Here is a 13,705-nt window from a genome sequence, read left to right on the forward strand (position 1 = left end):
AGATTGGCAAAAATAAATACTGTATATCCAGCACCAGTCAAAGGTTTAAACACACTTTCTTATGCTACTTAAACGTTTGACTGCTGCTGTATGCAGTTTTAAACCTGCTCATGTTTTTTTATTTTCCTCCAGAAAATCCCCCAGTTTGAAAACCCCTGTGAGCAATTGCAAAAAACAATGTGCACGCCATCAAAATGTGCCAAACGTTTGTCTTATATGAGGTACACACATGTATGAGCTCCAAAGCCACTTGCTAACATAAAGGTGTGTCTTTTGTTCAATGAGGCACAGAAGAAAAAAACTGAAAATATGTCATTAGGCGGGAAGAAGAAGTAAGCTGTGCAGTGAGTGAGTGCAGTGGTATCTGTGTAAGTAAAAGCCAACAAACTCCTTGGTTGTGTGCACTCTCTCTCTCTCTACCACTCTTCCTCTACAACTACTTCTCTCTGAGTAGCGACAAGAGACGGAACTGCAGGAACATGCTAAACACTTTCATCACACTGGAGTTGGCTTTTTTTTACCCAAAAAGGCTAAAATCCGTAAGATTGACACGGGCAAAGACTAAAATCTGTTGCAATAAACATAACAACGTAATCAAATACAGTCCTCCTAAAAATAAAGGGCCTGATCTACTCAAGGTTTGCGTGTACCGGCTTTTTTGCGCCGCCGCTCCCAGTCTCTGGACCGTTCTGCTCTCCCTGACCACCTGAGGGCAACGCAGACTGTGGATGCTTTTGAAAAAGGCCTAAAAACCCTTCTTTTTAAAAATTAAAACAAAAACGCCTTTTTATAGATTTATGCATACTAGTTCTAGCTATTAGGCTGTTGTAGTTTTTATTTGTATTTATTTTTTATTATCTTTTTATTTTATTCGTGTAGCACAACACTGTAGCACTTTGAGGTTGTTTACTCAATGTAAAGTGCTTTTTACAAATGTATTATTATTATTATTATAATTATTATTATTATTGTACCAAAACACATGCAAACTTGATAGCATACGCAGAGGATTGCATCGCTTAAGTGAGCAAATTTAAGAAGCGCGGTGCGTTTAGCGTGTTTGTCTTCATGTATATGAAGTAAAGCAGAACGCCCAAGAATTATAATCATCGAGCACTCTCAATTCGATTTATAAAAGCTGAAACTTTTAATTTTAATTTAGCACGTGCAATCTGTTAGTTACGCACAGGGCGGTGAGAAAGGAGCTTAATTTAGTATGTGCAATCTGTTAGATAAGCACATGGCTGTGAGAAAAGAGCTTAATTTAGTCGTTGCAATCTGTTAGTTACACACGTGGCTGTGAGAAAGAAGCTTAATTTGGTACGTGCAATCTGTTCGTTACGCACATGGCTGTGAGAAAGGAGCATATTTTAGTACGTGCAATCTGTTAGTTACGCACATGGCTGTGAGAAAGGACCCTAATTTGGTACGTGCAATCTGTTCGTTACGCACATGGCTGTGAGAAAGGTGCTTAATTTAGTACGTGCAATCTGTTAGTTACGCACAAGGCTGTGAGAAAGGAGCTTAATTTAGTACGTGCAATCTGTTAGATAAGCACATGGCTGTGAGAAAAGAGCTTAATTTAGTCGTTGCAATCTGTTAGTTACACACGTGGCTGTGAGAAAGAAGCTTAATTTGGTACGTGCAATCTGTTCGTTACGCACATGGCTGTGAGAAAGGAGCATATTTTAGTACGTGCAATCTGTTAGTTACGCACATGGCTGTGAGAAAGGACCCTAATTTGGTACGTGCAATCTGTTCGTTACGCGCATGGCTGTGAGAAAGGTGCTTAATTTAGTACGTGCAATCTGTTAGTTACGCACATGGCTGTGAGAAAGGTGCTTAATTTAGTACGTGCAATCTGTTAGTTACGCACAAGGCTGTGAGAAAGGAGCTTAATTTATTACGTGCAATCTGTTAGTTACGCACATGGCTGTGAGAAACGAGCTTGGTTTAGTACGTGCAATCTGTTAAAGGGGAACATTATCACAATTTCAGAAGGGTTAAAATCAGTTCCCAGTGGCTTATTTTATTTTTCGAAGTTTTTTTCAAAATTTTACCCGTCCCGGAATATCCCTAAAAAAAGCTTTTAAAGTGCTTGATTTTCGCTATTTGCCTGAGCCACTGTCCATTTCCCTGTGACGTCACGTAGCGATTCCAATACAAACAATGGCCAATAGCACAGCAAAATATAGCGACATTAGCTCGGATTCAGACTTGGATTTCAGCGGCTTAAGCGATTCAACAGATTACACGTATTGAAACAGATGGTTGGAGTATGGTGGCAGATAGCGAAAATGAAATTGAAGAAGAAACTGAAGCTATTGAGCGAATAGCTATTGACGCTATTCGACAATGTCTGTCTTAGCATCGCCGGTAAAATTTGCAGACCAACCGATCAGGACTTTCGAATTGACACTGGATCAACTTAAATCCGTCGATTGGTAAGTGTTTGTTTCGCATTAAATGTGGGTGGAAGGAAACGCTGGATGTAAATATAGTTTCAAATTTACATACAGGTAGCCTAAATAGCATGTTAGCATCGATTAGTTGGCAGTCATGCCGCAACCAAATATGTCTGATTAGCACATAAGTCAATAAAATCAACAACACTCACTTTTGTGATTTCGTTGACTTTATCATTGGGAATGCATCTGCTTTGAGTGTCGCAGGATATCCAGACATTCTTGCCATCTCTGTCGTAGCATCGCCGGTAAAAACCAAACGAGGGACTTTTGCATCTCCTGACACTGGAGCAACTTAAATCCGTCGACTGGTATTTGTTTGTTAGGCATTAAATGTGGATGGAGGGAAAGGCTGGATGTAAATATAGCTACGAATGAGGCATAATGCTGCAATATGTACACAGCTAGCCTAAATAGCATGTTAGCATCGATTAGCATGCCGTGCTAATCGATGCACATTCTACGTAAATCAACTTGAATCCGTCCCTGATCGTGTTGTTACACCCTCCGACAACACACCGACGAGGTATGATGTCTCCAAAGTATCGGAAAATAGTTGAAAAAACGGAAAATAACAGAGCTGATTTGACTCGATGCGTGTGATGTGGTAGGGAAAAATGGCGTTGACGACCGATGTGATGTCACGTTCTGACGTCGTCGCTCAGAAAGGGATAAACAGAAAGGCGTTTAATTCGCCAAAATTCACTCATTTAGAGTTCGGAAATCGGTTAAAAAAATATATCGTCTTTTTTCTGCAACATCAAGGTATATATTGACGCTTACATAGGTCTGCTGATAATGTTCCCCTTTAATTACGCACATGGCTGTGAGAAAGGAGCTTAATTTAGTACATGCAATCTGTTAATTACGCACCTTGCCGTGGGAAAGTAGCTGAATTTAGTACATGCAATCTGTTACGCACAAGGATGTGAGAAAGGAGCTTGATTTAGTATGTGCAATCTGTTAATTACGCACCTGGCTTTGAGAAAGGAGCTGAATTTAGTACGTGCAATCTGTTAGTTACGCACAAGGATGTGAGAAAGGAGCTTGATTTAGTATGTGCAATCTGTTAATTACGCACATAGCTGTGAGAAAGGAGCTTGATTTAGTATGTGCAATCCTTTGATTACGCACATGGCTGTGAGGAGTTTGATTTAGTACGTGCAATCTGTTAGTTATGCACATGGCTGTGAGAAAGGAGCTTAATTTAGTACGTGCAATCTGTTCGTTACGCACATGGCTGTGAGAAAGGAGCTTTATTTAGTGTGTGCAATCTTTTAATTACGCACATGGCTGTGAGAAAGGAGCTTTATTTAGTGTGTGCAATCTTTTAATTACGCACATGGCTGTGAGAAAGGAGCTTAATTTGGTACGTGCAATCTGTTCGTTACGCACATGGCTATGAGGAAGGAGCTTGATTTAGTTCGTGCAATCTGTTAATTATGCACATGGCTGTGAGAACGGAGGTTAATTTAGTATGTGCAATCTCTTAGATAAGCACATGGCTGTGAGAAAGGACTTTAATTTGGTATGTGCAATCTGTTAGTTACGCACATGGCTGTGAGAAAGGAGCTTGATTTAGTATGTGCTATTTGTTAATTACGCACATTGCTGTGAGAAAGGAGCTTATTTTAGTACGTGCAATCTGTTACACACAAGTCTGTGAAAAAGGAGCTTGATTTAGTATGTGCAATCTGTTAATTACACACATGGCTGTGATAAAGGAGCTTGATTTAGTACGTGCAATCTCTTAGTTACGCACATGGCTGTGAGAAAGGAGCTCAATTTAGTATGTGCAATCTGTTAGTTACGCACATGGCTGTGAGAAAGGAGGTTGATTTAGTTTGTGCAATCTGTTAATTACGCACATGGCTGTGAGAAAGGAGCTTGATTTAATACGTGCAATCTGTTAACTGCGCACATGAGTGAGAAAGGAGCTTAATTTGGTACATGCAATCTGTTAATTACGCACATGGCTGTGAGAAAGGAGGTTCATTTAGTATGTGCAATCTCTTAGATAAGCACATGGCTGTGAGAAAGGAGCTTAATTTCGTATGTCCAATATGTTAGTTACGCACATGGCTGTGAGAAAGGAGCTGAATTTAGTACGTGCAATCTGTTAGTTACGCCCAAGGCTGTGAGAAAGGAGCTGAATTTAGTATGTGCAATCTGTTAGTTACGCACAAGGCTGTGTGCAATCTGTTAGTTACGCACATGGCTGTGAGAAAGGAGCTTAATTTAATACGTGCAATCTATTTGTTACGCACATGGCTGTGAGAAAGGAGCTTAATTTAGTGCGTGCAATCAGTTAGTTATGCAAAAAAAATGTGAGAGAGGAGCTTAATTTAGTACATGCTATCTGTTAGTTATGCACATAGCTGTGAGAGAGGAGCTTAATTTAGTACATGCTATCTGTTAGTTATGCACAAGGCTGGAATAAAGGAGCTTGATTTCGTCTGTGCAACCAGCTAATTACGCACACGGCTGTGAGAAAGCAGCTTGATTTAGTACGTGCAATCGGTTAATTTAGCACATGGCTGTGAGAAAGGACTTTAATTAGGTATGTGCAATCTGTTAGTTACGCACATGGCTGTGATAAAGGAGCTTCATTTAGTATGTGCAATTTGTTAATTACGCACATTGCTGTGAGAAAGAAGCTTATTTTAGTACTTGCAATCTGTTACGCACATGGCTGTGAGAAAGGACTTTAATTAGGTATGCGCAATCTGTTAGTTACGTACATGGCTGTGAGAAAGGAACTTAACTTGGTACGTGCAATCTGTTAGTTACGTACATGGGTGTGAGAAAGGAGCTGAATTTAGTACGTGCAATCTGTTGGATATGCACAAGGCTGTGAGAAAGGAGCTTGATTTAGTAAGTGCAATCTTTTTTGATTGATTGATTGAGACTTTTATTAGTAGATTGCACAGTACAGTACATATTCCGTACAATTAATAATTAAATGGTAACACCCGAATACGTTTTTCAACTTGTTTAAGTTTTGGTCCACGTTAATCAATTCATGGTAAATTGCATGTTAGTCACGCATATGGCTGTGAGAAAGGAGCTGGGTTGTGCTGTAAAAACAGCTGGACAAGGAATCTTTTGTTATACATTTTCAAAAATAGTAATCAGCAATATCATTTCATAATTTTAAAAGACTTGCGGGGTTGATAAAAATTAATTAATTTGACAGGTTTTGGTGTCTGCTGGTGTTTTTTCATTTCGGAAAATATTATTATAATCTATTATATGAGAAAATGTCTTGCACTTTCTTGTTTGGATCATTCTAGACGCCTGAATGCGCACCATCGGTGTGCTTCAAAATAGTTTCTGTCGTCCAAATTGCGCTTCTGTACTGCAGAAAACGTGTCACAGAGCCTAGATGTGTGCTGCTTGTTCAACAACATTGCAAAACCCACATGCTGGAAAGCACAATGTCATGAATGTGGAGAGAATTTAGTGTTTCCATGGCCACATTATGCCGTAGTACACGCGATAGGCTTATTTAAATGGGGCGGTCTGCACCAGGTATCATTTGCATATGCAGGGTTTGTACACCACACGCAACAGGGCCACTAATAGTACATGCAATTTTATAGTATTTGGATCTTAGTAGATCAGGCCCGATGTGATGAAACTGTCATGCATCCTTTTTTTTTCTTCTTAACCTTACAATTTCTGCTCATGCACTAATACCTGTTTTCCTTCAATTACATCTATTTTTTTGTTGTCCTAAATAGAGCCTTAATAATAATAAGACTGGCATAAAAAGAGTTGCTGCTTCATTTAAAACCCTTAGCTGTATGTTGTCTCCTTCTATGTCCCTAACTGGGGGGGTCTTGTTTCCTTGCAGGGGTCCTCTTTTGTGTTCAAATTAAGGAAAGACTTTAAAAAAACGGAGTGAGGGGCGGACGTCCGGGTGAAGACGCTGCATCGTGAGGGGAGTGCCGAGAGACCGCACGCTCGACTAAACTTAGGCACCGAGAGGGTATGGCATCTTGAACTTTGTGACTTAGACTTTGGTAACGGAGAGGAGACCCCGCGTGACCCCTTGTCTTGTTTATTTGTGGGGTTGACGTCGCTATCTCTCTTTGTTTTTATGTTTGACAGCACACGTTCAGAAGGGAGGTTTCAGGGGGGGGAATTATCATTATCAGTTTCAACAAAACATCTTCAAATACAGCATTTCACAGCAAATCATGGTAAAATATAAAAATGTTGCTTCAAAAGTACAAACCCCGTTTCCATATAAGTGGGAAATAGTGTTAAACGTAAATATAAACGGAAAACAATGATTTGCAAATCCTTTTCAAGCCATATTCAATTGAATGCACTACAAAGACAAGATATTTGATGTTCAAACTCATAGACTTTATTGTTTTTGCAAATAATAATTAACTTAGAATTTCATGGCTGCAACACATGCCAAAGTAGTTGGGAAAGGGCATGTTCACCACTGTGTTACATCACCTTTTCTTTTAACAACACTCAATAAACGTTTGGGAACTGAGGAAACTAATTGTTGAAGCTTTGAAAGTGGAATTCTTTCCCATTCTTGTTTTATGTAGAGCTTCAGTCGTTCAGCAGTCCGGGGTCTCCGCTGTCGTATTTTACGCTTCATAATGCGCCACACATTTTCCATGGGAGACATGTCTGGACTGCAGGCGAGCCAGGAAAGTACCCGCACTCTTTTACTATGAAGCCACGCTGTTGTAACACGTGGCTTGGCATTGTCTTGCTGAAATAAGCAGGGGCGAAACCAAGCTGTTGTAACACTTGTCTTGCTGAAATAAGCAGGGGCGTCCATGATAACGTTGCTTGGATGACAACATATGTTGCTCCAAAACCTGTATGGACCTTTCAGCATTAATGGTGCCTTCACAGATGTGTAAGTTACCCATGCTTTGGGCACTAATGCACCCCCATACCATCACAGATGCTGGCTTTTGAACTTTTTGCCTATAACAATCCGAATGGTTATTTTCCTCTTTGTTCGGGAGGACACCACGTCCACAGTTTCCAAATATATAATTTGAAATGTGGACTCGTCAGACCACAGAACACTTTTCCACTTTGCATCAGTCCATCTTAGATGAGCACAACACCCTGAAACGCCGCCAAGCCGGCGGCGTTTCAGGGTGTTGTTGATAAATGGGTTTGGCTTTGCATAGTAGAGTTTTAACTTGCACTTACAGATGTAGCGACCAACTGTAGTTATTGACAGTGGTTTTAAGAAGTGTTCCTGAGCCCATGTGGTGATATCCTTTACACACTGATGTCGTTTTTTTGATGCAGTACCGCCTGAGGAATAAAAGTCCGTAATATCTCTTACGTGCAGTGATTTCTCCAGATTCTCTGAACTTTTTGATGATTTTACGAATCCGTAGATGGTAAAATCCCTAAATTCTTTGCAATAGTTCGTTGAGAAATGTTGTTCTAAAACTGTTCGACAATTTGCTTACAAAGTGGTGACCCTCACCCCATCCTTGTTTGTGAATTACTTAGCATTTCATGGAAGCTGTTTTTATACCCAATCATGGCACCCACCTGTTCCCAATTAGCCTGCACACCTGTGGGAGGTTCCATATAAGTGTTTGATGAGCATTCCTCAACTTTATCAGTATTTATTGCCACCTTTCCCAACTTCTTTGTCACATGTTGCTGGCATCAAATTCTAAAGTTAATGATTATTTGCAAAAAAATAAAAAGTTTATCAGTTTGAACATCAAATATGTTGTCTTTGTAGCATATTCAACTGAATATGGGTTGAAAATGATTTGCAAATCATTGTATTCTGTTTATATTTACATCTAACACAATTTCCCAACTCAAATGGAAACGGGGTTTGTGTGTACATATATATATGTATATATGTATAGATATATATATACATACACAAGTGTATATATGTACATACATATAAATACATATACACACGTGTGTATATATGTATATCTATGTATATATCTGTGTATATGTATGTATATATATACATATATACACAAATAAATATATATATATACACACTTGTGTGTGTGTCATGTGTGTGTATATATATATATATACACACATATATACATATATACACACATGTGTGTGTGTGTGTATATATATATATATATATATATATATATATATATATGTGTGTGTGTATATATATATATATATATACATATATATATATATATATGCAGTGCTCAATACCGGCGTAGAACGTAATATTTGTTAGGTCAGGAAAAAACTCAGAGGCTATTTCATCCCTGTTTTGCAGGTTTTCCTGCTCTTCGGGGATTTTGTATGTATATATATATATATATATATATGTATATATAAATACATTTGACATGACTACGGAATATGTAATGGTGTATAAAGACAATCGTTTTCTATAATCGTCAATATACTGCTTGACTTTTTATTTATTACCCAATGTAGCAATATATTCCATTCTACTAAACAAATTGTCCCCGCGTGTTCAAGACTAATGTATACGTGTGATCCTGTGTGTCACTCGAGGCTTTCACTTACCACTCTTCTTCATACCATCACACAATGCAGTTTTTATATGATTACATTACCCCCATGTGATGTCAACAAAGGCTAAATGAATGAATAGACTTTTTATTTGCTCTTCTTTAACTCCCCTTTTGTGTGCAAACATCAGGATGTCAAAGCAATAACACATACAGAAATAAGGAGATTATTGCATTGGTGAGGGGAAAATGGGGTCTTATGAAGTGTGCACGTGCACTACACAATGGTGTGACATACTTGCAGCACGGCCAGTGATTTCAAACACTGACAAATAAAACGCTGTTTTGGTTTTTTTTCATTGTGACAAGTCGATGCGCTATTTAAAGGCCTACTGAAATGAGATGTTCTTCTTTAAACGGGGATAGCAGGTCCGTTCTATGTGTCATACTTGATCATTTCGCCATATTGCCATATTTTTGCTGAAAGGATTTAGTAGAGAACATCCACGATAAAGTTCCCAACTTTTGGTCGCTAATAAAAAAGCCTTGCCTGTACCGGAAGTAGCAGACGATGTGCGTGTGACGTCACGGGTTGTGGAGCTCCTCACATCTGAACATTGTTTACAATCATGGCCACCAGCAGCGAGAGCGATTCGGACCGAGAAAGCGACGATTCCCTCATTAATTTGAGCGAGGATGAAAGATTCGTGGATGAGGATAGTGAGAGTGATGTTATTAGACACATTTACTAGGATCATTCTGGAAAATCCCTTATCTGCTTATTGTGTTACTAGTGTTTTAGTGAGATTATATGGTACCTGAAAGTCGGAGGGGTGTGGCGACAGGTGTGGTGACTGCCAGTGTCTCCGAGGCAAGCCACGCAGCTGCCTCTTTGACGGCTACAGGAAGAACGACACAGGCTCTGCTCATGTCTACGGTAAGAACCGACTTATTACCACAATTTTCTCACCGAAACCTGCCGGTTGACATGTGGTCGAAAACCATGTTCGCTTGACCGCTCTGTTCCATAGTAAAGCTTCACCCTCGGGAATGTAAACAAGGAAACACCGGCTGTGTTTGTGTTGCTAAAGGCGGCCGCAATACACCGCTTCCCACCTACATCTTTCTTCTTTGACGTCCCCATTATTATGAACACATTGCAAAATATTCAACACAGATGTCCAGAATACTGTGTAATCATGCGATTAAAGCAGACTACTTATAGCTTGGATCGGGCTGGAAAAAAATGTCCGCTACAACCCAAGACGTCACGCGCACACGTCATCATACCGACGTTTTCAACAGGATACTTGGCGCAAAATTTAAAATTGCAATTTAGTAAACTAAAGCGGCCGTATTGGCATGTGTTGCAATGTTAATATTTCATCATTGATATATAAACTATCAGACTGTGTGGTCGCTAGTAGTGGCTTTCAGTAGGCCTTTAATCAACTTTTCATCACGCTTTTCCTGTCTTGTTGTTCAACAATAAATGCAGCAACAAGCCAAATGGTCCTTGGTCTTATTTCCTTGTTACCTTAGCTAGAAATGATGCTTCACACATACAGTATGTTGCCAAAAGGTATTTGGCACACCCACCTGGGCATGGACATTCTACAAACATTTGTGAAAGAACGGGCCGCTCTCAGTGATTTCCAGCGTGGAACTGTCACAGGATGCCACCTGTGCAACAAATCCAGTCCTGAATAGTCCTCTCTCCTAAATATTCCAAAGTCAACTTTATTATAAGAAAATGGAAGAATTTGGGAACAACAGCAACTCAGCCACCAAGTGGTAGGCCACGTGAACTGACAGAGACTGGTCAGCAGATGCTGAAGTGCATAGTGCAAAGACTTTATGCACAGAGCTCCAGACTTCATGTGACCTTCCAATTAGCCCACGTACAGTACGCAGAGAGCTTCATGAAACAAGAGTTTCCATGGCCGAGCAGCTGCATCTAAGCCATCTATCACCAAGTCCAATGCAAAACGTGGGATGCAGTGGTGTAAAGCACGTCGCCACTGGACTCTAGAGCTGTGGAAACGCCTTCTCTGGACTGATGAATCACGCTTTTCCATCTGGCAATCTGATGGAGGAGTCTGGGTTTGGAAGTTGCCAGGAGAACGCTACATTTCGGACTGCATTGTGCCGAGTGTGAAATTTGGTGGAGGAGGAATTATGGTGTGGGGTTGTTTTCCAGGAGTTGGGCTTGGCTCCTCAGATCCAGTGAAAGGAACTTTTGAGTGCTTCAGGATAACAAAACATTTTGGACAATTCCATGCCCCCAACTGTGTGGGAACAGTTTGGAGGGGGCACCTTCTGTCATGATCCGTTACCCAGATCATAGACTTTTGGGGATTTTGAGTTTGTTTGTCAATCAATCAATCAATCAATCAATCAATGTTTATTTATATAGCCCCAAATCACAAATGTCTCAAAGGACTGCACAAATCATTACGACTACAACATCCTCGGAAGAACCCACAAAAGGGCAAGGAAAACTCACACCCAGTGGGCAGGGAGAATTCACATCCAGTGGGACGCCAGTGACAATGCTGACTATGAGAAACCTTGGAGAGGACCTCAGATGTGGGCAACCCCCCCCCCTCTAGGGGACCGAAAGCAATGGATGTGGAGCGGGTCTAACATGATACTGTGAAAGTTCAATCCATAGTGGCTCCAACACAGCCGCGAGAGTTCAGTTCAAGCGGATCCAAGACAGCAGCGAGAGTCCCGTCCACAGGAGACCATCTCAAGCGGAGGCGGATCAGCATCGTAGAGATGTCCCCAACCGATACAGGCGAGCGGTCCATCCTGGGTCCCGACGAGCGGTCCATCCTGGGTCTCGACTCTGGACAGCCAGTACTTCATCCATGGTCACCGGACCGGACCCCCTCCACAAGGGAGGGGGGGACATAGGAGAAAGAAAAGAAGCGGCAGATCAACTGGTCTAAAAAGGAGGTCTATTTAAAGGCTAGAGTATACAGATGAGTTTTAAGGTGAGACTTAAATGCTTCTACTGAGGTAGGATCTCGAACTGTTACCGGGAGGGCATTCCAGAGTACTGGAGCCCGAACGGAAAACACTCTATAGCCCGCAGACTTTTTTGTGCACTTCCTGTTTTGTTCTGTCTCCATGGTTTCATATTAGTTCCACCTGCTACTTGTTTCCTTGACGCGCACCTGTGTTTATTAATCACGTTCTGTATTTAAGCCTGCCCTTTCCGTTCACTTGTTCTCTCCTCGTTGTTTATTTTACATACTGTTTGTGTTTCACAAGTGACGACTCGGTTTTCTGTATTTGGACTCGCTAGCTTCCATGCTTAGGTTTTTTTGTTTTTCTAGCTCACATGCTAGCTCTTTATTTTGCCTTTTGTGCCAAGTGCCAGTTTTCTGTTACCTAGTCTGTTTTATTTGTTAATAAATGGTTGTTTCTTACCGTACGCTGTGTCCGTGCCTGATCTGCATCCTGGAATAACGATGCCAGTCAAGCATCACACTTTCCTCTTCCAACATGACTGCACCAGTCCCCAAAATGTCTCCTTCAAAAAAGCGAAAAGTAGACGCAGAGCGGAAAAATATTTTCTCTATTCCTGTGGTTGCACATGTGCGGTGTCTCTTTTCAGGATCCTCGCCTGCGAGAGACCCGCAACGTCAGAAGATGGAGATAAAAAAAAAAACGGTGTCAGCGCCGAAAAATCAAGGAAAGTTTTATACAGTTTTTATTCCTATTTTTGATTTTCAAAGACAGTCATCAAATGTGAATAATGGGAAACAATCCATTTTCTGTTTTTTATCAAACCGGAAAAACGAGGAAAACATTTTTTTAAAGGTACATCATTTCTCTTTTCCGGACCAAAAAACGGATGGCTGTGACTGTTTGTGTACCTTCCGTCTGTTCTATTTCCAATTTTAAAATCGAAAAACAGAATTAGGGCCGTGTTTCGATATTTACTGTATATGGCAGATTTCAAAACAATAGGGTTGATTTTCATTAAAATATAAATAATAATATATAAAATTTGATTTTGTGCTGTTTTCCTTTTATGGGTTTTAATTTTTCCAGATAAACACAAAAATCCCAGTCTGTGGACCGCTCTCCCTGACCACCTGAGGGCACTACAGACTGTGGATGCTTTTAAAAAAGGCTTAAATACCCTTTTTAAAAAAGCCTTTTTTTTATGTAAGCATACCAGTTCTAGCTATTAAGCTGTTCTAGTTTTTATTTTTATTATCTTTTTTTAATACACTGTAACACTTTGAGGTTGTATGCTCAATGTAAAGTGCTTTTTACAAAAAAAATATATTATCATTATTATAAATGTTCATCCCAAATGCAAAAATGCATGTTTATCTGTGTAATGACATATTGTACCTGAAGCAATATTTTAGCCTATCCATTGTGTTTAGCATGTTTTTAGCATAACGCTAAAACGGCACGCAAGTTTTCACGACTCATGCAGATCCCAAATAGACATCAGCAGGTACCAGAAGGTAAGAAACCTGGCATGCTGAGTGCCAAGCAGGGAGGTGATGGATCCCATTTTTATAGTCTTTGGTATGACTCGGCCGGGGTTTGAACTCACGACCTACAGGACACACTCTATTTACATCTCGTGACCTAAATATAATGTTAATATAAGCGCTAACGCAGACAAAATAGTTTTAGCATTGATGACAAAGTGCTAACTATAGTTTATGAGTGTCCGCCTGGAGATCGGTAGGTCGTGAGTTCAAACCCCGGCCGAGTCATACCAAAGACTAT

The 13,705-nt window shown here is 40.3% G+C and overlaps 1 protein-coding gene across 3 annotated transcripts in view; it reads left to right on the forward strand.

Moving 5' to 3' along the window:
* pde9ac (phosphodiesterase 9ac) overlaps positions 1-8,252 on the forward strand; it is a 51,929-nt gene extending 43,677 nt beyond the window's left edge. The window contains exons 19-20 of one of the 3 annotated variants that reach the window (XM_061878252.1): positions 286-368; positions 6,322-8,252. In XM_061878252.1, the coding sequence (XP_061734236.1) occupies positions 286-336 (51 nt within the window). In that variant the 3' untranslated portion in view covers positions 337-368; positions 6,322-8,252. The remainder of the gene's footprint in view (positions 1-285; positions 369-6,321) is intronic. The other 2 variants (XM_061878254.1, XM_061878253.1) reach the window with 2 other exon arrangements.
* Positions 8,253-13,705: the final 5,453 nt, after the last annotated feature.

The sequence above is a fragment of the Nerophis ophidion genome, linkage group LG18 (assembly GCF_033978795.1).
Source record: "Nerophis ophidion isolate RoL-2023_Sa linkage group LG18, RoL_Noph_v1.0, whole genome shotgun sequence".
Classification (NCBI taxonomy): Eukaryota; Metazoa; Chordata; class Actinopteri; order Syngnathiformes; family Syngnathidae; genus Nerophis; species Nerophis ophidion.